Below are 26,790 nucleotides of genomic sequence, written 5' to 3' on the forward strand. Positions count from 1 at the left end.
TTGTATTATTATTTCTCCCTTCAAGTCTGTCCGTTTCTGCTTCATAAGTTTCCAGCCATTATTTCTTCAGATATTCTCTCTGCCCACTTCTTCCTCTCTTCTTCTAGGATTCCCACATGTATATGTTGATTCGTTTTATGATGCCCCTCAGGCTCTCTTTGCTTTTCTTCAGTCTTTTTTTCTTTCTCTTCTCTGCCTCAACAATTTCTATTGTGTTGTCTTCAAGTTTGCTGATTGTTTCTTCTCCCTGCTCAAATCTGCCTTTGAATTCCTCTAGTGAATTTTTCATTTCAATTATTGTACTTTTCAGCTCCAAAATTTCTTTCTGGTTTCTTTTTAGGTTTTCTCTCTCTTTATTAATATTTCCATTTTGCTCACACATCGTTTTCTTGACTTTCTCCACATCTTCCTTAAGTTCTTTGAGCATCTTTAAGACAGTTGTTTTAAAGTCTGTCTAGTAGATCTGCCATTAGCTCTTTTTCAGGGACAGTTTCTGTTGATTTATTTTTTTTCCTTGAATGAGCTATACTTTCCTATTTCTTTGTATGCCTTGTGATTTTTTTGTTGAACACTGGACATTTGAATCTAGTAATGTGGTAACTCTGGAAATCAGGTTCTCCCTCTTCCCTATGGTTTGCTGAATTTTGTTACTCTTTCTATATTTTTTTCCGGGGGGGGGGGGTGTGGTGAGGCAGATTGGCCCTGAGCTAACATCTGTTGCCAATCTTCCTCTTTTTGCTTGAGGAGGATTCCCACTGAGCTCACATCTGTGCCAATCTTCCTCTGTCTTTTTGTATGTGGGACACTGCCACAGCATGGCTCGATGAGTGGTGTGTAGGTCTGCACCCGGGATTCGAATCCAAGAACCCTGGGCCACCAAAGTGGAGCGTGCAAACTTAACCACTATGTCACTGGTCTGGCGTCTGTTTTTGTATTTTTGATTGTTGTAAGCTATCTCTGCAAAGGATAAGCCTGAAGTGTAAACTTAAGGTCTTCTCTCAGTCTTTCCCTGGGTTTGGACGGTCACGTTCTAATTTTCCCCATATATGCAGTTGTTTTTAATGTACTAATTTTTAATGTCTCCCCAAAGAGGAAAAAGTGAAAAATGAAGGAGGGGGTAAAAAAGGATGCTGGTTCTTTAAATCCCCTGGAAGTCACTTCAGCCAGAGGGGCAGAGGCTTGCAACAACGGGGGGGGGGGGGGGGGGGGGGGGGGGGGTAACAACAATTGCTACCAGCCTCTTTGTCTACACCTCTGTGTTCAGAAGCAGAAATCAGAGCACAGATCCCTGATATTTGGAGGACAGGATCCTTTTTGCACCCCCTGGCTCCCACAAGCTGTGTGCAAGCTGCTCCAGGAACATGTGTACAGCTGCCTGCCATGCAGCTGGGGGTGAGCGGTGGGTAACTGCTACTGTGCAAAGAGCTGGAAATCACAGCCATTTACTGTCCAAGTCTTCCTCTAGAAGTCACAAGCCTTCGACATACCCCAGAGTTCCAAAATAGTTAGAATCAGACAGATTCTGCCAGTGCAATTGTTGTCTAAGTGGGAAGACAGATTCCCAGTGCTTCTTACTCTGCATCTGCCCAGATTCCTCCACTTCACTTATTTTTATTATTTCCAGTTTAGTAAAGAAAGTGGTTTTGGCTATTCTTTAGCCTGGAGCTCAGCTTTGACTGCATTCCATAAGTTTTGATATGCAGCGTCCTCATATTTTCTGCTATTAAATTATGACTTTATTGTTTTGTACCAGATAATACCTGCGCTATTTTTGCTTTGGTACATTTGAGAGTTTTGTGAGATTTAAAATATTGTCAATTTGGGGTAACATTTAAAAAAAGAGAATCCATGAGTCCACACTGACATTCAAAAACAGAGACAGAATAGAGGAAGAAGGAGGAAAGCAAAGGGAAGGCTCTTCTTTGCAGAAGGTCAGCTGTTAGATGCAGGGGGTTCCAGGCTCAGCCTCGGAAACTACACCAGAGCAGTGTCCTCTGCAGTGGTGACTTGGACATCACTGGGGTCGTCGGCTGTGAGGAATCATGCCCTCCAGCCCTCTCCACTGCCAGGCGAGAAACCCCTTGCGGGATGGCCTGGGGACCAGTCTTAGGACACGAGGGGGCCGCTGCAGCTGGCAGAGAGGGGAGGGAAGGAAGGGCAGGAGCTTCGGGCGCCCGCAGATCTGCAGAGGCGCCTCGGGCTCGGGAGTGGCCGCGCGCGGCCGCAGCAGCTCCTCCTCCTGGAGCTCGGGCTCCGCCGCGCTCCGCGCGCCCAGGACGCGGCGGGCAGGCCCCCTAACGCCTGCTCGCGCAGCCGCGCGCGCCTCCGCCTCCCGGCCCGGCGGGGGCGCGCACTCGAGCATCGGGGGCGTGGCCTCTGGTGGGGCGTGGGCGTGGCCTCGGTGGGGCGGTGCCGGCGGCCGCGCGCGGCCCCGGAAGCGCCTTTCCCGGAAGGCAGGGGGGCGGTGCCAGGCTCGGGGCGGCCTCGGCGATGGCGGCCGGGCGGCGGGCGCTCTCTCCTTAGGCAGCCGCCTTGCCGCCGCAGGATGGCGTCGCTCGGGCCGACCGCTGCGGGCGAGCAGGGCGCGGGCGCGGAGGCGGAGGCGGGCGCCGCGGGGCCGCCGTCGCCGTCCTCCCTGGGGCCCCTGCTGCCGCTGCCGCGCGAGCCGCTCTACAACTGGCAGGCCACCAAGGCGTCGCTGAAGGAGCGCTTCGCCTTCCTCTTCAACTCGGAGCTGCTGAGCGATGTGCGCTTCGTGCTGGGCAAGGGCCGCGGCGCCGCCGCCGCCGCCGGGGGCCCGCAGCGCATCCCCGCGCACCGCTTCGTGCTGGCGGCCGGCAGCGCTGTTTTCGACGCCATGTTCAACGGCGGCATGGCCACCACGTCGGCCGAGATCGAGCTGCCCGACGTGGAGCCCGCCGCCTTCCTGGCGCTGCTGAGGTGAGCGCGCGCCGGGCCCGCGCCGCCGCCGGGGATGCTGCGGGAGGAGGCGGCTGCGACGGGGATGCCGCGGGAGGAGGCGGCGGCCCCGTCAGCGTGCGCTCGGCGCGGTCCAGCGGGGGCTTGTCCCCGGGCCTCGGGGACGGAGAGGCGGGAGGGACGGAGTGCGGGTCGCGTGGTCCTGATGGCCCCGTTGCCTGGGTTTTTGTTGGGGGAGGAGGATCGTTGAAAAGTCTTGTAGCACCGAGGGCTTTTTTTTTAAGCAAATAAATAATCTGGTTCCTTTTTCGTTGGCGTGTTAGTTGTCAGGCCCGGGAAAGGGAATGCCAGAGCAGCGAGTGCGGCTGCCCTGCCCCGCGCTTCCGCAGCAAGGTCACATTCGCTTGGAAACGAGTGCCGCCGTCGGTGGTGGGGTTTGCTTTTTGACTGTTGGAGGGGAGTGGAGTGACTCCTGATTGGTTTCATTTAATGGAAGGGAGCTGGTAGTTTGGCATTGTTAGCTTTTCGTCGCGAAAGTCCGATTGGGGAAGGATAGGCATTGTTTTCCACGATTTTACAAATGGGACTGAGGCCCAGAAAAGTCAAGTGACTTGCCCGAGGTGATGGAGCCCGCTCACACCGAGGACTCTGTGTGTCATTGGCCCCAAATGGCCTTAGCTGCCGGAGTAGAACGTGTTGTTAGTGGCCGAGCCTTGGGTGGTGCTGAGGCCAGAACAGGTGGGTCTGTGGAACAGACGGCAGTCTGCAGAGGCTCCATCAGGAAGATCATTAGGAAATTGGATACAAAGTTAACACAAGTAGAAAAGAAATGCTGGGATCCCGTTCACAGATGGATAAAGGACAGGATAGATAGCTTATCTTAGGGAAAGGAGAGAATGCAGCTAATTAACAGAGAATGTTTAATCTCTAGTAATTAAAGAAGTGCAAATTAAAAGCGAAATACTTTTCTATTAACACTCCCCTCCCCTCCAGTTTTGGGAGGATGACATCAGATGAGCCCTCTGTGACAAAGGTGGGGGTAAAACAGTTTGGCACCGTAGGTTTTTTTATTCCCACAGGTAGGAAGTATTCAAGTACTGAAAAGATGTTCTGTACAAAAATATGTACAGCAGGATTATTTATAGTAGTGACACAGTAGTCAACTGGAGGGAATGGTTAGGTAAACAATGCTAGGGCGTTTGATGGAATGTCATGCAGCTACTAAGTATGACGAGGTGATAATATTCACATGGAAAATGTGTGTAATAAATAGCATTTGAGGCTGTGGGCACCATGATTAAAGAAACGGAACAAACATGTACCTAGAGATAAGAGTGGAAATGTACCAAAATGTGAACCGAAGTTGTGCTGGAGTGTTAAGATGGTGCTGCCTTTTTCTTTCTTCTTTTCTCTTTGATGCCCTTATTGTCTGTAATTTAGTTCAATTACATTTATAAAGGGGGGGGGGGAACAACTCAAAAGCTAGTTTCTAGGTCATTTTGGTTTTTGGTTTGAAGTTGACCAGGAGGATTGGTTATAGCTTGTTTAGATTTTCTAGACTAGAAGTATTTTAAAATGATCTGTTGGTCTATTTGCATTGTAATCTTCCCAGAGTGCTTGTTGAATTTGTTGATCCCTTTCTCCCTCCTTCAATATTGTAATGTTTGGAGGTGCGACCTTGAGAGCATTTTTAATACTGTCCCTAAATAGTGACAACCGGCTAAATTTGAGAGCCGCTGATAAAAAATATTGTTGGGTAGCTTTTTGCTTTAAAAATATTGAGGTTGCTAGGATAAGAATGTAGAGGGAAAAATGATTATTTCATATTTTCACCAAAGCTGTTAGTCAGTTTTTCCTGTCAATAGAAAATAAGTGAATTAATTTTAGAGTTCCTGAAATTTCCTTTGTCCTTCAGGTTCCAGTCGTTGTTCTATTCTGAAAGTGATGTCTGGACTGATTTTTAGCTTGGGAATTGGCTGGTTGTGAAACACAGATGCTGTGCCTACCTATTATTGTGTAACAAAAAGATGTCTCATAGTTAATATTTGCTGAGTTGAAAAAGCAGATTGGCTTGGTGGTACTTTTATTATGTCTGCAACTTGAATTAGTTAACATTACTCAAAGGCTTTTGAACTTGAGTTTGAAGCACTTTGAGAAACTACCCATTTTTATCTGCCTGACCTTTCAGTGATGTTCGTCAGTTGTTCATTTGAGAAACACTGTGTGCCTCCCTTGTGCCAGTCACTGTTTTAGATGTTGGATACAGCAGTGAACAAGAGAAAGTCCCTGCCTTCATGGAGCTTATAGTCCAGGGAGGAGAAACAAAGGTAGAATATCATGTCAAGTACTGATAAGTGTTTTGAAGAAAAATGGTCAAGTCATGAGAGAAGGAGCATTCTAAGCAAGGAGAAGCATGTTTAAGGCCCTATCTCCTCTTGGAGGAACTGCAAGAGTAAATCAGTGTATTGAGCAGAGTGGATGGGGGAACGGAAGGAGAAGATGAGGTCAGAAAGGTAGGCTGACTGGGCTCCTGCAGGCTGCCGAGCCTGTGGAAGGCCCGTGAGTGTCGTCCGGTGTGTGCCGGGAAGCCTGTGGAGGGCTCTGCACAGGGGAGAGAGATGACCTGATTTACATTTTGAAAACTCATTCCGGCAGCTGTTTGGAGATGAGGCCGAGGATGGAGTAAAATGGGCAGCAGGCAGTTGAATTAAGAGGCTTTGGCAGTAGTCGGGCAAGAGATGGTGGTGGGTTACACCAGGGTTGTAGGGATGGACTTGATGAGACGTGGTCCAATCCTGGATATAGTTTAAAGGTAGAACCAAGAAGATTTCCAAGACGTCCAAGGAAGGATATGAGTAGACAGTTAGAAATATGAACCTGGGGGCTGGCCCCATGGCTGAGTGGTTAAGTTCGTGCGCTCCGCTGCAGGCGGCCCAGTGTTTCGTTGGTTCGAATCCTGGGCGCGGACATGGCACTGCTCATCAAAGCACGCTGAGGCAGCGTCCCACATGCCACAACTAGAAGGACCCACAATGAAGAATTTACAACTATGTACCGGGGGGCTTTGGGGAGAAAAAGGAAAAAAATTAAATCTTTAAAAAACAAAAGAAATATGAACCTGGAGCTTAGGGAAGAGTCTCTTGCTGAACATGAATTTGAAAGTTAAGAGTGAGTGGTATTTAAACCATGAGACCAAATGAGCTTACCTAGGGAGGGAATGTAGATTGTGGAGAGAAAGGAGGTACACGAATGCCCCTCGGGTCCTCCACCATGTAGAGATGTTGCCGAGGAGGAGGAGCATAGAATGAGACTGGGAGACAGCGGTCAGTGGAATTGGAGGGAAAGCAAGGAGCGTGGTGTCCTGAAAGGCAAGTTGAAGACAGCGTCCCGATAAAGAGGGAGTTGTCAACTAGGTTAAATGCTGCTGAGAGTTGGGTAAAATGAGCGCTGTGAATTGATTGTTGGTTTGACAAAATGGAAAACTATTGAAAACCCTGGAAAGAGTGATTTCAGCAAATGGATTAGAGCAGATTGGGGAGGAGATGGGAGGTGAGGAACTGGAGACAGCTAGTATAAATAATCCGCTCAAGGAGTTGTGTTGCAAAGAGGAACAGAGAAGTGGAGTGGTGGCTGGTGGGAAACGTTGGGTAACTGTTCCAGGCTTCTGTCTTGAGCCATCTTCTTCCTGTCTCCCATTAACCCACCCGTTCCGTACTCCCTCAGCCTTACTGCCAGACTTGTGCTCCGCTCCAGAACCCGGTTTGCAGCTGGACGTTCACAAGTGAGTGTCTAGTACCCATGCAGATGAACGTGTCAATGATAAAAATATCTAACGTTTGACCTAAAACTGGAATATACAGCTGTGTGCTGGGGGGCTTTGGGTAGAAGAAGAACTAAAAAAAAAGAAGGTTGGCAACAGATGTTAGCTCAGGTACCAATCTTTAAAAAACAAAAATAAATATCTAACTTTTAAGGAATGTTTACTGTGTGCCTCTTACTGTTCCTCAGCACCTACGTGACCTCACTTAAATTTCAGAACAGTCTTTGAGGCAGGCACACTCATTATTATGCGCTGTATTAGTCAGCTTTTGCCACAATAATGCTGTAAAGCACCTCAAAACTGAGAGGCTTAAAAAAAAGCCCAGTTGTTTATTCTCGCTCATGAATATTCTTGCTCATGAATGTTCTTGCTCTGTGGGTCATTTGGGGATACACTTGGATGGCCATGGCTCCAAGCCGTAGTTTGGTTCCAGTCTGTTCCACCTGTTTCTCATCCTTTTTGGACTAATCATGAAGATTCTACCACCTTCTCTTAGTTTTTTTTTTGGCATTTCTTCAACCAGATCACTGTCTTTAGACTTAGCTCTGTCCATTTTTCACACTGTTAGCAAAGCACTCTCTCTAATATCCAGATATTCTCACATGGTTCCCCTGAATCTTTTAGTGACTTCTTTTTGCCTCTAGGGTGCGGTTTAAACACTTAGCAGATACACGAGACCTCTATGATTTGATCTCAGTTTCTTCCCCTTCCTCCCCATCTACTCAGTGCCCCAACCCTCACTGCTGATGGCCTTTTTCATATTTCCACACCTGCCTGCCAAGGCTCCTTGCCTTTGTATGTCTCAGCCTTTCTGCCTTGAAGAGCTGCACACTTAATGCCTATACTTCAGACAGACCCCAGCCTCTCCCTCTTCTGTAGATCATCACTGAATTCCACCCCCAGGCAGACGTGTGCACTGCCTCACCTGGTCTCTCGTGGCAAGTTTTGTATCTGTTGCTGGAGAACAAAGCACTCCAACACGCAGCAGCTTACACGCAGTTTTGTCACCTTCCACGGTTGGCTGAGGGCAGCTGGCTGTGTCCCGGGGCCTCTCCTTCGGGTCTCCCGTGCACTCGTAGTCTGAGCGTGCTCGGGGCTGCAGTCATCTGGAGCTTAGACTCAGATTCTGGGGTGGCCCAGCCTTTTCCCCTCCCTGTGTAGCTTCTCCAGCAGATCTTTCCAGTAGGGTGGCTTGACTTGAACAGCTTATGGCTGCTGAGAGCGCAAAAGCAGGAGCTGCCAGGCATCCTCAAAGCTTAGGCCCCAGACTGGCATAATGTCACTTCTGCCACGTTCTCTTGGTTAAAGGGAGTCACACAGGACTAGCCCGAATTCATTATGGGACAAATCTACGTAAGGCCTTGGATAATCGGAGGTGTGATTTTTCGGGCCATTTTAGAGATTCGTTATCACCCTGTGCCTGATGTAGCATTCTGTTATAATTATGGCATTACTTTTTAATCATTTCATTGCCAAACCATAAGCTTTTTATGGGCAGAACTGTCTTTCCCATATTAGTATTTCTGGGACCTTTCACAGTCCCTGAAGTACAGTCCCTTAAATGTTTTTGAGTAAAATGAATGAATCAGAAGTGATACAAAGTTTCTAATACGTGATCTTGTGATTTTTATAGTTTACAATCCAGTTTTCACTTGAGTCTTTTAAATTAGATTAAATGTAACCTAAGTTTTGTCTTTTTGGAAAACCATTAATCTTTGGGGAGAAAACAGGAATAGTTTGACACTAATCATTTCTCTGTGCTCTTGTCCTTAGAGGTAGCGTATCAGAACTGAAATGTTTGCTTTAGATTACAAAGAATTGTGGTAGTGTCATTTTTAATTATATTTTTTAAACCTTGGCTTACTTAAATTTTTTATTATAACAATTTTAATAACTAAATAGAATGTAGAGAAAACATGTAAGTAAAATATGAACCAAGATGACTCTTGGATTTTTTTAGTAGCTTTTTTTCTTCTTAGAAATGAAAATGGTTTCCCTCTCAATCTTGCATAGAAATGTCTGCTAAGTTGTCTAGTCAGTTAACATGTATTTATTAAGTTTTAGCCATGTGCCCACACTGTGCCTAGTGCTGTAGGAAAGATGTAGGGAAAAAAATATATGAGAAGCACAGAGTTCCTTTTCTTGTTGTTTATAGTACAGTATTTATCTCTAACTTGCATTGCTCCAAAAAGAATGTAAAATGTCTTAAAGAAACCCAGGGGTGAGAAATAAAACAGAGGCAAGGTGAAGCTAGTACAGGAATGCGTGCTGTAGGTAAGCCACAGATTTCGCTTTAATCTTTTCAGCAGCTAATGCAAACAGAGAAGCCTGGCGAGTCAGTTATAGTTCATAGTGTTCATCAGATTGAAAGCAAACCAGCTTCTTCGGAGAGGTACAACTCTATCTGATAACAAGACCAGTGAAAAAAGATTCCTGATGAGGTCCGCTCGTAAAGACGGCATTCTTGAAATGAACAATGTCCTCAATCTATGTCTTTAGATATAGATATTAGATGTTTCTTAAAAATATTCCTTGATATAAGCCAAAGGTATATTACCAAAGTGTAATTTAGTAAAAGCAATTTGAATGGGGCCAGGTATCTCATAGGATAGTCTAAAAACACAGTTCTTTCTATTCCTGGGTGGTTCTTCCCAACCTCTTTTCCTCTTCTAGAGCTCAGGTAGAAATTCGTCTAGGAAGCTTTTCCAGATCTCCCTGTCGGAGCCCCCAGTTATAGGCTTTCGAGAACCATGTACTTCAGCTTTATGGGACTTGTTTCCTTAAGTTTGAATCTCCTCAAATACAAAGGCAAATGGTAATAAAGGCCCCACACTTCTGCTCTATATTTTGTAACTCTAGTAATTTTTTCTTTAAAAAAAATTAGGGCAGATGTAAAGACCTCTTCCTACCTTGCCCTTAAAAGAAAAACTTCATAGATTACTAGTTCAAGAAGGGAACTGAGCATGATGTTAGCCTTCTCTCTCTCCCATTCAAAGTGATAATAAAGAAATACAAAAGACGATAATTGCATTACAGAGAAGAGAAGAAAGGGAGAGGGGTTGGAAGCCAACAACATAGAAAAGGGACAAAGCGGTTGGAAGCATGTTGATGAAATGGAGTGGATGAATCTGGAGCCCAGAATCCGGAGCATGAGGAACGGCAGTGGAGCTGGGGCTGCCTTTGCTGGCAGGACCCGATTCCGTCAAGGATCTAGGCTGGGAGTTGGTAGTGAGGAGGGTGAAGATGAGAAGGTAGGGCTAAAACCATGGGAATTGGTTTAAAGCCTGCTTATAGAACATCCCTTAGCCAGCTCTTGCAGACTAACTCCCGCTGACAACGGACAGGCTCCTCTTTAAAGAAACCGAAAGGCTGCCTGGGGAGAACGAGGCTGCTGGGATGGCTTACAGACTCAGGGTAATGGCGTTGAGGGGGGTCCCTGACCCAAAGGCTGAATTTCCAGTCTAATGCAAAGTGCCAGGTAGCAAGCCTCCCACATACACAGAGCTCCCAGCCACCCGTTCCATTTTGGAGATGGTTTAGGAAAACAGACCTACATACACAACAGCAAAGAAAACATACCAGCTACCAGGAGACTGAACTGGAGACGATCATTACTCATTGACGCAAGGAACATCAGAACATGAATGACGAAGACCAAGAACAGCCGATCCTCAAGGAAATAGGTAATTCAGGGAACAGAGGAAACTTTTAAAACTGGTTAATATCATCTTGGAGACTTGAGAACATTTTTGCATCCATAAAACTGAGACATTGCTGTGGAGGAAAAAAGGGATCAATCAAGAAAGAAGCAAGAATTCTTAGAAATTTAAACATGATTTGCTGAGGAGAAAAAGGAAAGGGCTAGAAGATGATGGCAAGGAAATGTAAAACGCAGAGGAAAATAGAAAAAAGGAGCAATATAAAAATAAATAGCTAACATTGAGGCTATTTGTCAGGCACTGTTCAGAACACTTTATGAATTTTAATTTATATTAATCCTAGCCAGAGCATTGTGAGGTGGATACTGTTAACACTTTTCAGAGAGGAACAGGATGGTGATAGCTTGTTTAAAGTCGCATAGCTGCCAAGTGGTGGAACAGCTCAAACCCAAGCCTTGTCCTCTTGAGTCCACACACATTAGCTCCGCCGAGCCTGGTGGGCCTGGTGGCACTGTGGCCCTGGATGCGGTCAGACCCGGCAGGGGTGTGTTGTGGTAGACGGCTCCTGTGTTGCCCCAGCCTGTTTCCCCATCTGAAAACGCAGATAACAGCACCTACCTTCCTCGCGGGAGGGTTAAATGAATTGGCATCTCTCACATGGTAGACACTCAACAAATGCTGATTTTCTCTCTTTTCTTTTTATTTGTCCCACTTGCCGTGACACCAAGGGCCTGTGGGTTACTTGATTTTTAATTCCGTGGGCCCCTCACAGAGTGTGGCATGTAAGGTTAAGCCAGTGTTATGAGGGTGATGCAGACCACGAGTGGAATCTCTAAAAGGTTTTGGAAACAGTATTTTGAAACAATGTAATCTTGGAAAACAGCAAGCCTTCATTTGGACCTGAGATGTGGAGGAGGATGAGAATGAGCAGCCTCCACTTGAGGCCCTTGTCAGGACAGCGATACTTCTTAGAGAGTGCCAGCATTTGGTCAGGGCGGGAAACGGGCTCAGGCTTCATCTTGGGTGGTGATGAGGCCACAAGAATAAAAAAGGAGGAAATGGAAAGGTGGATGGTCAGAACACGGAGTAGAACTGACTTTCCTTGCGTACTTGCCTGTAACGGCATGTTCTGAAAGAAGGTAATGAATTTTCTTAAACACTTCTTTTACCACTTGGGCCCTGGAAATGTAAGTGTAATAAATGTTCTAATATCTTTGGCATCGCTAAAATGAAATAGTCGTTCTTAATGACATACTTCTCCAGCCCCCTTGGCTGTCCTGAGTATAGTTGAGAACTGGGCCACTGAGGAGCAGGCCCTTGGGCCTCTTCAGGGTCTCTGAGGAGCCACAGAGGGGGCCTGAGTTGCGTGTAAAAGCCCTGGGATGGTTTAGCAAGAACTGCCCGGGCCTCCTTGAGACTCTCTGCTTTATCTGTAGTTCTGTGAAGCTGCATTATCTTAGTGACCTGGCAGTTAGAAGCAGCGAACTGGGGGAAGGCAGTATTGGGCTGGTAGTATTTTGGGAGAAGATTGGACCTAAATACCCCAAAGCACATAGCAACACGTGGTCGTTTAAGATACTGTTAAATTGTTTATTCTCCAAAGCCCCAGTACTCTAGTCTTTCTCATAATGCTAATTCTGGGATAACAATGAAAGGTTAAAAGATTCTCAGAATAAGAAGACACCATTATCAGAAAATAAATGAATGTTTTGACATTTAAATATGTGAACTTCAGCCGTCTGTAGGTTTGCTTAAGTAAACCTCCTTTGATGAGGGAGAGAGAAGGGAACCACTGCGTCCTGAGCTGCGCAGGGGGCTAAAAGACCTCTGCATATTTGCCTCAGAGACACGAGTCTGTCTCATGATCTTCAGTTTTGTCTGTAAAATGGAGACCACCTGCCTCTCGGGACTGAGCAAAGATAGGATGAGGTGATGTGTGTGTAAATACCCTGCAAGTCTGATGTGCGTTTCAGGTTATTTTTCAGTTTGCTCGTTATCTTTTAAAATATTCCTCAGAGGTTTAACTCTGATGACTTGCCTATCAAAAACCTTACTGACCGGGCCAGCCCCATGGCTGAGTGATTGGGTTCGCACACTCTGCTTCTGCAGCCCAGGGTTTCCCTGGTTCAGATCCCGGGCTCAGACATGACACCGCTCATCAGGCCATGCTGGGGCGGCATCCCACATTAGCACAACCAGAAAGACCTACACCTGTACTACAGCTGTGTACTCGGGGGCTTTGGGGAGAAGAAGAAGAAAAAAAAGATTGGCAACAGATGTTGGCTCAGGTGCCAATCTTAAAAAAAAAAAAAAATTACTGACCACCTTTGCAATTTCTAATTGCTTTCCAGATTTCTATATTCAGATGAAGTTCAGATCGGCCCAGAAACAGTGATGACCACTCTTTATACTGCTAAGAAGTATGCAGTCCCAGCCTTGGAAGCACATTGTGTGGAATTTCTCACGAAACATCTTAGGGCAGATAATGCCTTTATGTTACTCACTCAGGTAAGTAAATGTAGCTAAGGTATATATCACTGTAGCTTTAAGAATTGAGTTTAACTATATATGAATGTTTAGTGTTTCCTGGAGAATTAGTTCTAGATCATTATTTTAAAGTATATGTAATTATTCTTATAATACCATTCAGGGGACCATATACAGTTCATGTGATTTTGGAATAGAAAAGCAGGTTAGAGTTAATACAGTATCATCCAGGTAGAGAGACCAAATCCTTATGTGAGTGGGGTGTTAGGACTCACAGTTCTGTAGCTATTTAGGATTGGAGATGGCATTAGGATCTCGTGTCATTACCTCATGACTGAGGTGCGAAAGCAGGAGGTTTTCTGGACATCTGTGTTGTCAGTTTTTGGTGTTGGATCTGAAGTCAAGGTTGAGTATTTCGAGTCCAGAAAGGTTCTAAGATTTACCTTTGGACTTGTGTTTGTGAGCTTGCTCACCTGCTCCTGGAGGATTGAGAATTTAGGGTTATGGGAAGTATTCTGTCTCTGACATTCAGAGTTTTCACTGAGTGCAGTGTGCATACAGAAAAGTGCACGTATCCTAAGTGTACAGTCTGATGAATTTTCACCAACTGAACACACCTATGGAACCAGTAACCAGCCCTTAACGTACACTATTTAGCATTTGTTAAAGGCCTTTAATCTGAGCTTTACACTTTAGATTCAAGTATATTGCTGTTTTTCTTTTTAGACGATGTTATAATACCCTTGTACAAGTTGTTTAAAAATTTCCAAGCTAGCCTCTAGCCACATGTTATGGATTGAATTGTGTTCCCCAGAGTCCATGTGTTGAAATCCTAGTCCCCGGTACCTCAGGATGTGACCTTATTTGGAGATAGGGTTTTTATAGAGGTAAGCAAGTTCAAATGAGGGGGAAAAATTCTAAGCTGATAATAAGTAATCCTATTAAATATTAGTACTAGAAATAATCATGGGTGTTCCCTAGCTCAACCCTCTCGTCTTCCAGATAGAAAAACTAAAACCTGGGCTAATTAGCCACCTGCCCAAAATCTCATTAACAGGCTAGGTGGGGCCAGAGCCCAGGGCTGTGTTTCCCAGTTCTGCATTCATTCTGTCATAGAAAATGTCTGATGGCACCATTTGGGTTTTTTTTAAGTCTTCTGTCATCAAGTATTTGTAGTTACAGAAGAAGGAACATGCTGGTGTCACCTTTTCTTGGACATAATCACAGAACTCCGTGTCTGTATATGTGGGATGCCAGACACTGAGCTGGTCTTTTTACGTGTTATCACATTTTCTCCTCACTACAGCTCTGAGGTATTGTTTACTCTTATCCCCATTTTACAGGTGAAGAAATGGAAGCTTAGAGAGGTAAATATATAACATTAGACAGCAAGTGGTAAAACTAAGGTCTCAACTTTAAACCAAGAGTTCTTAAGGTGTGATGATATTGATGATGATAATAGCAAAATGTATTGAGTGATTACTGTGTGCCAGGCGCCTTCTCAGTGTTTTGTATGCATTAATTCCTTTAATCACCACAATAACTTTAGGAGGTGTAGGTGTTGTGGTAAAGGTTTTCTTATTATCCCCATTTTATAGATAAGGAAATTGAGGCACAGAGAGGTGAAATAACCTGACCAGGGTCATATCAGTAATATGCGATAGCTCCCTGCTTTTTTTTCCTCTTTTGAATTTGTGATGAAAACCTAATAAAGAAGTTGATATTATTAAGATTCCTTACTGTCCAAGGGGTTTTATTGTGTGTAGAGAGGATCACTTAACTACTTTTATAGAAAAAGTTCAGTCATAAAATTCAGAAACCAATAAATTAAACTTCGACAATTAAAATACACTTTCTAGTTCAGTAGGTCCAAGGAGGATCTGAGAGTCTGCGTCTCTCACAGGCTCTCAGATGATGCTGGTGCTTCTGGACCACACTTTGAATAGCAAGGCTTAGCAGATGTCACTGTGAGGGAAAAGGAACTTTTCAGGGCCTTGTGTGTCTGAGAACCCAATTTTATTCCACATTTTTCGTTGATAGGATCAGGTGAATTAGCCCACAAATTGTCTTGTGAGCTTCTTCTTCCTGTCAAGTAGCTCATTTGAACTGAGCCAGTTCATTTACTTGAAAGGACCTATGCCGGCTTCACTGTAAAACAGAGTCAGTATCTTGTACCAGCATGATTTATAGGGGGGAAACTCTTTTTTTCTTTTCTCTCTCTCTTTTTTTTTTTTTTTTTGCTGAGGAAGATTACCCCTGAGCTAACACCTGTGCCAATCTTCCTCTTTTTTTTGCTTGAGGAACATTAGCCCTGAGCTAACATCTGTGCCAGTCTTCCTCCACTTTAGATGTGGGTCACTGCCACAGCACGACTGACAAGTGATGTAGGTCTGTGCCAGGATCCAAACCTGCAAACCTGGGCCACTGATGCGGAGCATGCCAAACTTAACCACTATGCCACAGGGCTGGCCCTGAAAAACATTTTTTATGAAGTGATACAATCATAGTGATATTTTATCAGAGATAATGCTAGACTCAAACTAAATTTGGAGAAAATCTATTTTACTTTAAGTAGCAACAATAGATTCCATAGGAAACTTGATATTGCCTGTGTAATCTGAGTGACTGAAACATTGCTACTCTGAATAGAATAATTTTTACAAAAAATTGTTTTTCCTAGAGTGAAAGATCAATTTTTGTATGAACACTAAAAATATAGTTGGCCATTAAAATATCTGTTGATACTAGAATTTCACTTGTTAAAAATGTACTATTTTTCATATTTTAAAAGTACGTTAACTATGATCCTAGACTAGATCCCATGCTAGAAGAAAAAGTGTTACAAAAAACATTATTGGGTCAACTGAGAAAACTGAAATACAGACAGATTAGATAAAAGTATTGTGGCGTTCTTCACCAAAGTTAATCACTGTGGTTATATAAGAGAACGTCCTTATTCTTAGGAGATAGACACAGAAGTGTTTAAGGGCAGGGGCTCCGACACCTGTACTTTGTTCTCCATGGCTCAGGGCGCGCCTCAATATATGCGTGCGTGTGCACGTGCCACACACACACATATTCTTGCCTGTTTTCTTATACGCTGCTTATCTTGATCCTTAATAAAACCTCTAGGTTAAATAAGGCAGACGTTATTATCCTATTTATATATGCATGTATACATTAGATGTGTATACACGCACACACAGAGAGCAAATGATAAGACAAATCAGGCAAAATGTTAGATAACATTTAGATGGGTAAATATGGCTAAAGGGTATATGGGTATTCTTTTTACTTCCAACTTTTCTGTAAATTTGAAATTATTTCTAAATAAAAAAGTTTATAAGGGAGAATTGCATGAGTTAATATTAATACAGATTTTATATTATTTAGAGCTAAAGTTTACTAAAAATTTGACTAAGCAAATTAATATAAACAAGCTCAGTATATAATCGAAGAAGAGCATTTCAAATGTATTTATTCTATAATTTTAAGAAACGTTCTACTAATTTAAAAATATATACTTTTATACAGTAAATATAATTATATATCATATATAATATATATATGTTTTAAATTTAAGCCAGTGTGTTTAATGCTGTCCTCTCTCCCCCATAAAATACATGGTAACTGTTTAGGTTAGGGATGTTTATCGTTTGTTCAGTAGCATCTGAGTTACTAAATCCTTTGAAAGTGAATTTTACTCTAAGATTAAATGAAGAGTCATCAGCCATGCCAAATAATGGTGTCGTTTATGGTATGGCTAATTGGCGATATTCTCAGCAGGTTTCTGCATGACCCAGCATGAGTACCTCTGTGCATTTCGTGTTTGTCCCTGCTGTTAAATGTAAACAGAGCTGACCCTGGGCCAGAATGAAAGACTGGTCATTGGCAGACCTGTCATCGTGTCTCCTTTTTCAGTGGAGATGGTTTTCTAAAATCTCATTTGAGTTTGGATTCCAGTCTCTTCCTCCCCCGACCCCTTGGCTTTTAAACTTGTTTTTTTTGAATTATAATATGCAGCCTGATAAAGCACATATTATAAGCTCAACTTCAACTTCTGACTTCTGAAGGCCTACATAAGCTTTGCTAAAATCGTGCAGTATATACTCTCTTGCTCGATACCTCCTGTGGCTGCTTTTGCTTGTCATTGTGGGATTCATCCATATCGTTGTGTGTAGTTGTAGGTCGTTCATTCTCATTGTTGTGTAATATTCCATTGTGTGAATTTATTTGCTCTTCTGTTGTTAGACCTAGTTTTTGCTTAGGTTCCCAGAGCTTTCATGCTCTAAAATTCTTTTGCTTCATTCTCTCCCCCAATCAAAACAGGAAATGGAAAAAAAACCCTGATCTGTTTGTCCTGGTATGCTTGACAACTGATATTATCGTTTAGTGAAAAGATCATAAGACTTGACTTTAAGTACTGGCTTTGCAGCATAACTAGCTAGATGATATTAGGTAAATCAGTACCCCTCTCTGAGCCTCTGTTTCTTCATGTGGAAAATGGGATGATAATGTCTGCCTTATCTAACCTAGAGTGTTCCTTAGGATCAAAATAAGTAATGTGTAAGAAACTAGACAATGTACAGTGATGTGTCGCTTAATGATGGGGATATGTTCTGAGAAATGCATCGTTAGGCGATTGCGTCATTATGTGAACATCATAGAGTGCACTTACACAAACCTAGATGGTGTAGGGGCTGGCCCTGTGGCCAAGTGGTTAAGTTCGCGTGCTCCGCTGCAGGCAGCCCAGTGTTTCGTTGGTTCGAATCCTGGGTGTGGACATGGCACTGCTCATCGAACCACGCTGAGGCAGCCTCCCACATGCCACAACTAAAAGGACCCACAACGAAGAATATACAACTATGTACTGGGGGGCTTTGGGGAGAAAAAGGAAAAAAAATAAAATCTTAAAAAAAAAAAAAACCTAGATGGTGTAGTCTGCTATATGCTACTGATCTTGTGGGTCCACCGTCATATATGCGGTCCGTCATTGACCGAAACGTCAGTATGCAGTGCATGACTGTGTATATAAGCATATGAAAATAGAAATAACAGGGTTGTTAGTGGTGCTGCGAATTTGTTGTTATCTCAGCAGAGCATTTGTGCTTTTCTGGCTTTTCGTTTCTGATTGTGGAATGAAAATTTTTAAGAATATATAGACGTTATAGTTGTATTTTAAGTAAGTGTTTTTATGTAATTTGTAATTATAACTCTTTACAGTATTGACTTTGAATATGTACAGCCTGAAGGTAAAATAACTATGAAAATAGAATAACTATCTTTTTATGTTTAGGCTCGATTATTTGATGAACCTCAGCTTGCCAGCCTTTGTCTAGACACAATAGACAAAAGCACGATGGATGCAATAAGTGCAGAAGGGTTTACTGACATTGATATAGGTAAGTTCACTATGAATTGAAATTTTGCCCTTTAAGTACAGTAATGCCTTACTAGTCAGCCTTCTTGGTGGACAAACTTTTTAAATTAGTGTTTTTTCCAAATGTTTTAAGTCTGCTTCTTTAAGAGTTTTGCTTTCTTTGTTTTGGTGAAATATTCCTGAAAGTCTTAACTACATCATTGCCTTTTAAAAGATATTAAATCAAATAAATATTCTTTGAATGCTCGCCATATGCATGACTTTACACTAGGGTCCGTCTAGAAATACAAAGAGTAAAATGTGATTTTTCTTAAGGAAACTATCATCTAATTGGAGAATCAAGGAGCAAATATGTAAAAGTTAAGATTTAAGACCTAATGGAAGACACGGCATAGGGCAAATGTGATTTTTGCCTTTTCTGAACTAGATGCATAGAAGATAATTACCTTGGAAATCCGTAGCGTGGAGAGATTCCCTCAAATGGGAGTAGTGTCAGGAAAATCTTGACAGAAGAGGTGCTGACATGGGCTCAAAGAAGGGATAGTATTTGAATAACGAAGAGGGAAGTGGAACTGCATGAAGAGGGTATGTGAAGGAAGGGAGCTGTGAGGCAGGTCAGAGCCAGGCTGTGGAGGACCGTCTAATGACGGGAAGGCGTTTGAATTTTGTCTTGTAGGAGAGTAGAGCAAGCTGATCCAGGCCTATGGCTTTAAATATTATCTTCATTGTGAGGAAGCCAAAATGTAGATCCTCAACCCTGTCCTCTTCTGGGCTCCAAACTTAGATCCCCAGCCATTTACTTAACATCTTCATTGGGAGATTTTTTAGGCACTTCAGACAACACAGCTAACAGGGAGCCGTTGATTCCCCCACTCCCTGTCAAGTTTTTTCTGTTTCTTTCCAATTTTTTTCACTCTCAATGACACCAGCATGCATCTGATTTCTCAAGCCAAAAACCTAGAAGTTATTCGTAATTATTTTCATTCTTTCATACCCCATATGCAGTTTATCAGCAAGTGCTCCCGGCTGTACTTTCAAAACGCATTCTGAATCTGACCGTTTCTTACCATGTCCACTACTGCCAGCTAGTCTAAGCCACTCTTCTCTTTCACCTGGATAACCTCTGTGGTGCCCTGTTGTCTCCTTGTTTCCACCCATACAGTCCATTCTCTACACAGCAGCAGATTTACATCCTAAATCATATGGTATCACCTCCTTAATTCCAGTGTGTTCCCACTGCAGTTGGAATAAAATTCAAATTCCTTACAAAGCTTAAAAGACCCTACATGACCAGGCCTTGTATTAGTGAGGGTAGGCCAGGCTTGGCTGTGATAACAAATAGACCCCAAAAATGCACGCTCAACACGTTTGCATGAATAAACCCAAAAATGCTACTGGCTCAGGCACAATAGAAGTTTGTTTCACACTCATGTAACAGTCCCAAGACTGTTACTGGCCAGCAAGGAGCTGTCTTCCATCTTGTGGTTCTGCCATTCACTAGGGCCTAGTTACTATCTGTGTCTCGGTGGTAGACGGGAGAAAACATTTGCAGGAAAAACACCCACATGTTAAAAGCTTTGACCTTGAAGTGGCACCCTCATTTTGGCTCTTATTTCATTGTCCAGAATTCAGTCACGTGATCCCACCAAACTTTGGAGGAGGCTAGGAGATGTGGACTAGTCACATCTCAAGAAGAAGAGAGAACAGGTTTTTTGTAAACAGCTGGCAGTTGCCACCAACCTGTCTGCATCTGACCCTATCTCCTGCCATTCTCCCCCTCATCCACTGTTGGGTATGCACTGGCCAGGGTTATTTCTGTTTTCAGCCTTTGTATTTACTGTTCCTCCTCATTGCACCTTTCCTCTCGGAATCCCTGTGTGGCTTCTTCCTTTAATCATTCAGATCTCAGGCTGGATGAGACCTGAGAGAGACATCTCAGACCTACTTAGTTAAAGGAGGCACCACGTTCTCCTAAACAGTCCCTGTTTGTTACTCTGGTTTATTCTCCTCATAATGCATGTCACTGTCTGAAATTCTTCTTTGTCTTTGTGTGTTTATGTTGATTGTCGCTCTTTAAAGGCAGGGACTTTGTCTAGTTTCTCACTGTATCTCTAGCACCGAAGAGAGTAGAACATAGTATGTGTTCAGTTAATATTTGTTGACCAACTGGACTGGCTGACTGTGTCTAGAATGTTGCCTTTCCTTCCCACCTTGGCTCATTCTCACTCAGTCTTTCTTTTCTTTTTTTTTTTTTGAGAAAGATTGGCCATGAGCTAACATCTGCTGCCAATCCTTCTCTTTTTGCTGAGGAAGAGTGGCCCTGAGCTAACACCTGTGCACATCTTCCTCTACTTTATATGTGGGACGCCTGCCACAGCAGGGCTTGATAAGCTGTGCATAGGTCTGTGCCTGGGATCCGAACTGGCAAACCCCGGGCCGCAGAGCATGGAAACTTAACCACTACACCACCAGGCCAGCACCTTCACTCAGTCTTAATGTCTTGGCTCCACTTATACTTCTGCATTGACTGGTTTCTTAAGAACTGACACCCCACCCTCTTCCATGACACTTGGTATATTCCTCTGTCATGATAACATCCCATTGCTAGTTTGCCTATCTGTTGCATGGTACCTTAGGCAGGATTCATGCTCATCTTGCGTTATCCTGAAAAGCAGGCACTGGGTTGGGTTCTTCCCCAGTAGACAGCATGTGCCGTTGAATGTCTAAGTTACTGGGTGTTTGAAGCATTGTTCAGTCTTAATTTCTTTCTCCTTGAGGAGTTCTCAAGTGCTACATTTGTACTTCAGTCTACTCTCAGTTGAAATAATACCACCTTCATCTGGGTGACTTACTCCTGGGGGTTGTTTTGTAAATAGCTCCGGTGTTAAGCAGGCCAAGGGAACCTGGGAATACCCTATAAATGTTTGTGTATTTGATTTGACTCACAGTTCTTTATATTAGAATCCAGTATGATCTTTATAAAATATAATCTTTTGTTTTTATGATCTTTATTAGGCTCTCAGCTATAATTTCTTATCATAACATATCTGCCAATAGAAGACCTCTGTTTCCACCCCATAGTTGTTTGCCTCAAATGTACTTATTAAAAATTGGGAATGAGAGAGAAGTCTAGGAGCTGAGAGAAAGAAGGGCCTGGCTTCAGGAGCTTTTTTACAGCTGTCCTAGATTCTGGGGGTGCTTTTTCTGCTCTGGGATTGGAACGTGTGTTCTGGAGGGATGTGCTTACCAGTTTGCAAGTAGGGAGACACTGTTTCTCTCTCATAGCTTTTTGCTAAAGAAGAAGATAATACGTCACACTGATAGACCAAAATGAATTCACATTATGCCAAGGGCAGTGTGATGTGCCCCTTTTTTGGTCCTATTTTAAGATTCTGTGTTGACGTTTCCTGAAGTTATTAGCATACATGGTAGAGACGTGTAGGTCCAAAGTCGTCTGTTTTCCCTTGAGTGAGTACACGTTGTGGTCATTTTGTAGTCCTAATCCTCCAGGTACTGAGGGATCGTGGTTCACGTTCATTAACTTGGGAAGAGGCTTCGTGGAGCCTTAGTTTATACTTGTCTCTTCAGCTACAAGAGAAGGAAAAAAAGCTGATTTTCTTTTTCAATTATGTTTAACCTGTTCATTTTTAACGTATTGTTGACCCCCTGCTGTGTTCTGGGGACCGTGCTATCTTTGCTGGACTCATAGCTATGTTTGATATTGACCAATATTTGCTTCTAGTATGAATGTGTGGGCCATTGCAGAGTAGAATGTTTTTAAAATAAATTTTTCTTAGATGTGTATTTCTGGGTAATTTAATCATATTTAATGTTTTCATTGATTGCTGCTATATATAAGTATGCCATCCTCCTTTTTATTTAAATTAAATTAAATTTGAAGTATAACTGTTAGGTATTTTATGATACTGCCTATTTGCCTATTTTATCAAGGTTTTTTTTAGAAAGGAAGATTTCATGTGTGTAATTTTCTTTTTTTTTTTTTGAAGTTTTTTTTCTCCCCAAATCCCCCCAGTACCTAGTTGTATATATTTTAGTTGTGGATCCTTCTAGCTGTGGCATGTGGGATGCTGCCTCAACATGGCCTGACGAGCGGTGCCATGTCTGCACCCAGGATTCAAACCAGTGAAACCCTAGGCCGCCAAAGCGGAATATGTGCACTTAACCACTCAGCCACAGGGCCGGTTCATGTGTGTAATTTTCCTGTACCTCTAGAACCATCTTTTTTTAGAACCAAGGTATTTATTTTAGCCGTTTGAGAAAGAGATCTAAAACATATTTTACTTCACCTGCCTTTGTTAAGCGATGTGTATCGGCTATAGTTGAGGCTGCTTGTGATTATTGGTGCCCGTTACCATGAGTATCAGTTATTGCACAGTGAAGCCGCAGGCCTCTCTAGTGTTGTTTCTTGTTGTTGTTTTTAATATCTTTCTCTTTGCATAAAAGACTCTTGACTGTGGTGCTTTTCAAGTTCTTATGTCTCCTTTTCACAAATTTCCTCTCTTCTCTGTCCCTGTTAGATTTCAGCCTATTATTTCATTTTAGTATGTTGGCCTCTAAAAAAGCCTCTTTCTCTGAGCTTACTGCTTCTGATCTCCTGTAGCTTAAAAATAACTGGCTTATTTTAATTTTGCCTGTGATAAGAGGGAAAGGTTTCTGAGTGAGGGCCTGAGGTGCAGGCATGACACTTATACTTGGGTGTCAGATGGGGATTTCAAACTTCTTATGTCCAAAATTAGGCTTGAGATCTCCCCTAACCGCCCCCTCCCCGAACCTGTTCCTCCTCATCTCGGTTGATGATGCCACCGCATCCCCCCATTGCTTAGACTATCAACTTTGGAATAATCCTTGACTCCCACTGTTGCCACCTGTGTCCAGTCTGTTAGGAAATCTCATTGAGTCTTCTTCAGAATATATCCTAAATCTGCTCATTTTCTACCACCGGCTCCTGGTCCGGGCCACTGTCACCTCTGAGCTGGCTCAGTGCAAGAACTCCTAACTGATCTTGCTCCCACTCTTGTCTCCACTCATTTCGTCTCAACACAGCTGCCAGGGTGATCCTTGTAGAACATAAAGTGTCCCAGCTCACAGCCTTCCAGGGCTTCCCCTTTCACTCAGTAAAAGCAGAACCATCTACAGGGTGCTTCAGCACTGTACCCCATTTCCCCCATGTTTCGGGCCCCATCGCCTCCTACTTTTCCCCCTTGCCCCTCCGCTCTATTCCCACTGGCCTCCTGGCTGCTGCTCAGATAGGCCAGGCACACTTTCACGTGAGCGCCTCCACACTGGCAGTCCTGGAATGCTCCTTCTCTTTAGGTGTCTGTTTGTCTTATTCCCCCTCACCTCCTTCAAGTCTTAGCTCGCCTGAGGCCTACCCAAACTATCCTATTTTATTATTATTATTTTTTTTGTGAGGAAGATTGGCCCTGAGCTAACATCTGTGTCAGTCGTCCTCTATTTTATGTGGGATGCTGCCACAGCGTGGCTGCCCACAAGAGGCACTAGGTCCATGCCCGGGATCCGAACCTGTGAACACAAGCTGCCAAAGCAGAGTGAGCAAACTTAACCATTATGCCACCGGTCTGGCCCCCAAACCATCCTGTTTTAAACTGCACTTCTGATCCCCCTAGCCTGCTATTTTTTCCTAGATTTATCACCTAACATACTACAGTTTACTTAAGTTTATTTAATCTGTTCCCCCCCCCCATTAGAATGTAAGCTCCCTGAAGGCAAGGGATTTTTTACTTTCTGTTCCATGATCAATCCTCAGTGTTTGCAACAGTGCCTGGCACATAGTGAGTGCTTCGTGAGAAATATTTGCTGAATGAGTGAATGAGTTGTATTCTGTAGACTTTATGAATTTATGTATGTTACTAATTGGAGGCTTTTTCTTTGACTTATTATTAATCTTGTTCTGGATATTTGAGTTTGCTTGATAAATTGCATGAATATATAAAATATATCTAAGCTTCCATGTATGGTAAGTAATAGGTTGAACGTTAACTTCATAGTAATTTTTTAAAGAAAACTGCAGTATTTTTGCAAAAAAAATTTTGCAATAAAGAAAAATATTAATTCTTTGATATTTTTAATTATAGTCTATAGTTTTAAGTATTGAACCTTTTATTGAGATTTAAAAACTTAATATATGTAAGCATGTTTTTCAGTATTGTTTTGTTAAAGAGCAAAATATTCCTAATTTGATTTATTTTTGCGTTTTACCTATAGACACACTCTGTGCAGTTCTAGAAAGAGACACACTTAGTATTAGAGAAAGTCGACTTTTTGGAGCTGTGGTACGATGGGCAGAAGCGGAATGTCAAAGACAACAATTGCCGGTGACTTTTGGAAACAAACAGAAAGTTCTAGGAAAAGCACTGTCCTTGATCCGGTTCCCACTGATGACCATAGAGGAGTTTGCAGCAGGTATGGCTGTGACTTGACCAGAATGCATGTGGAACTGTTTTAATGGGCAGGCGGTCAGTCTCCCCGTGCGAGAGAAGGAAAGAAGCTGTTTGTTGAGTACTAGTCGTTCTTCTAATCCCGTGATACATGAAGGGTGTTTGTGTCTGTAATTTGGTTTAATTCTCCAAATAGCCCCTCAAGATAATATTATAGGTTATATGTGTTATACATTTAAAAAATATATATATTTTATATTTTTGAAATGTCATATATTATAAATACATAAAAGTTATGTATTTTGTAGGTTAGAGGACTGAACCCGAGAGAGGTTAAGTGCCTTGCCTAAGGTTGTAATGACAGATGTTTCCGGTTCTCAGAGTTGGTGCTTCTGATTTAAAATCAGACAGACCTGGTTTTGAATCTTAGTTCTATGACCAGTTCTCATTACCATATCAACATTGAGTATTATCTACTTTTAAGTCATGGCCAGGTTGATTTAAAAGAAAAAATATCTCATGCTTGTTTAAAGTTATATTTCTTTATGTTTATTGGCCATTTGTATTTTTTTTGTAACATTCATGACTTATTCTCTTGGGGTTTTCAATTTTTTTTTACTGATTTATCATATATGTTTCAATTTGCTCCGAAGTTTTTGTTTTTGCTGGTCAGAATCAATGTTTGTTTTTTCTTTTTGTAAACTTGTTTTATTGAAATATGCATATAGTAAAAACGCACCTATTTAACCACACTTGTACAACTGTAGTACGTTACCAGCACCCCAGAGGCCTCCGTCGTGCTCCTCCAAGGCCTTAATCTCCCTCCCAAGGGTGGCTCCTTTCTGGCCTCTGTAAATTAGTTCTGTCCGTTTTTGAACTTAATATAAAGGAAATCATACATACAGTATGTGTTCTTTCGGGTGTGGCTTCTTTCTCTTAACATTCTATCTGTTAGATTCAACCATGGGTTTGTGTGGCAGTAGCGCATTCTTTTCATTGCTGCATAATCTATTGTATGATGTGTGTTGATTTATTTATCCATCTTAGTGTTGGACGTTTGGGTTGTTTCCGTTTGAGGGCTGGTCCGAACAGTCTTGTGTGTGTCCCTTGGTGTACATGTGCACATGTAAACGTTGCTGTGAGATGTAGGGTGGAGTTGCTAAGTCAGAGAGTGGGTGGATGCGCAGCAGCGGCAGGTCCTGCCCAACAGCTGCCCTCAGTGGTCGGGACAGTTCACGCTCAGCTGCCGAGTTGAGAGTGAAGAGCTTGTTCTAGTTGCCCCACGTCCTCTTCAAAACAGTATGATGAGTTTTTGTAGCTTGAGTCACTTGGAAGAGTGGGGACCTCTTTCTTTGTGGTTTTAATTTCGTGTGTCTGATGATTAGTGGTGTTGAACCTACCAGTAATTGGGTATCCTCATTCATGAGATGTTTCTTAGGGCTTTTGTTGTTTCTCTGTTGATTTGTACGAGTTTTTATATATTCTGGATACAGGTCAGATGTTACTAATATCCCAGTCTCTGGGTTGCCTTTTTATTATCTTAATGCTGTCTGTTGATAAATAGAAGATCTTAATTTTAATGACGTTAACGTTTCAATCTTTTTCCTTCAAGATGAAGGCTTTTTGTGTCCTCTTTAAGAAATTTTGCCTGCCTCAAACTCATGAAGATAGTCTCAGGTTTTCTTCTAGGAGCTTTATTGTTTTACATTTAACATTTAGGTCTATAATACAATTGAATTTTTGGTTTTTGTGTTGTTTTTTCGCACGTGTGTATGGCTAAGGTGTAAAGGTCAAGGTTCGTTTTTTTCCCATATAGCTAGCTATTTAAAAACTATCCTCGCCCCAACACATTGCACTGCCAACTTTGTTGTAAATCAAATGACTATATGAATGAATCTAGTTCTGGAATGTCTATACTGTCCCACTGTTATATTTGTTTATTCTTGCACTGATGCTGCATAATTTTAATTTCTGTAGTTTTATACTAAATCTTGAAATCTGGTAGTGAAAGTCCTCCATTTTTGTTCTTCAGTATTATCTTGGCTCTTCTTTTGCATTTTCATATAAATAAATTTTTTAATCAGCATGTCAGTTTTCACCAAAAAA

At 42.7% G+C, this 26,790-nt stretch overlaps 1 protein-coding gene across 1 annotated transcript in view; it reads left to right on the forward strand.

Moving 5' to 3' along the window:
- The first annotated feature begins 2,450 nt into the window (after positions 1 to 2,450).
- Positions 2,451 to 26,790, forward strand: part of BTBD1 (BTB domain containing 1) — a 38,170-nt gene continuing 13,830 nt past the window's right edge. The window contains exons 1-4 of the mRNA XM_014842643.3: positions 2,451 to 2,940; positions 12,750 to 12,906; positions 18,182 to 18,287; positions 24,512 to 24,709. Of these exons, the coding sequence (XP_014698129.2) occupies positions 2,546 to 2,940; positions 12,750 to 12,906; positions 18,182 to 18,287; positions 24,512 to 24,709 (856 nt within the window). The 5' untranslated portion in view covers positions 2,451 to 2,545. The remainder of the gene's footprint in view (positions 2,941 to 12,749; positions 12,907 to 18,181; positions 18,288 to 24,511; positions 24,710 to 26,790) is intronic.

This window comes from Equus asinus, chromosome 2 (genome assembly GCF_041296235.1).
Source record: "Equus asinus isolate D_3611 breed Donkey chromosome 2, EquAss-T2T_v2, whole genome shotgun sequence".
Classification (NCBI taxonomy): domain Eukaryota; kingdom Metazoa; phylum Chordata; class Mammalia; order Perissodactyla; family Equidae; genus Equus; species Equus asinus.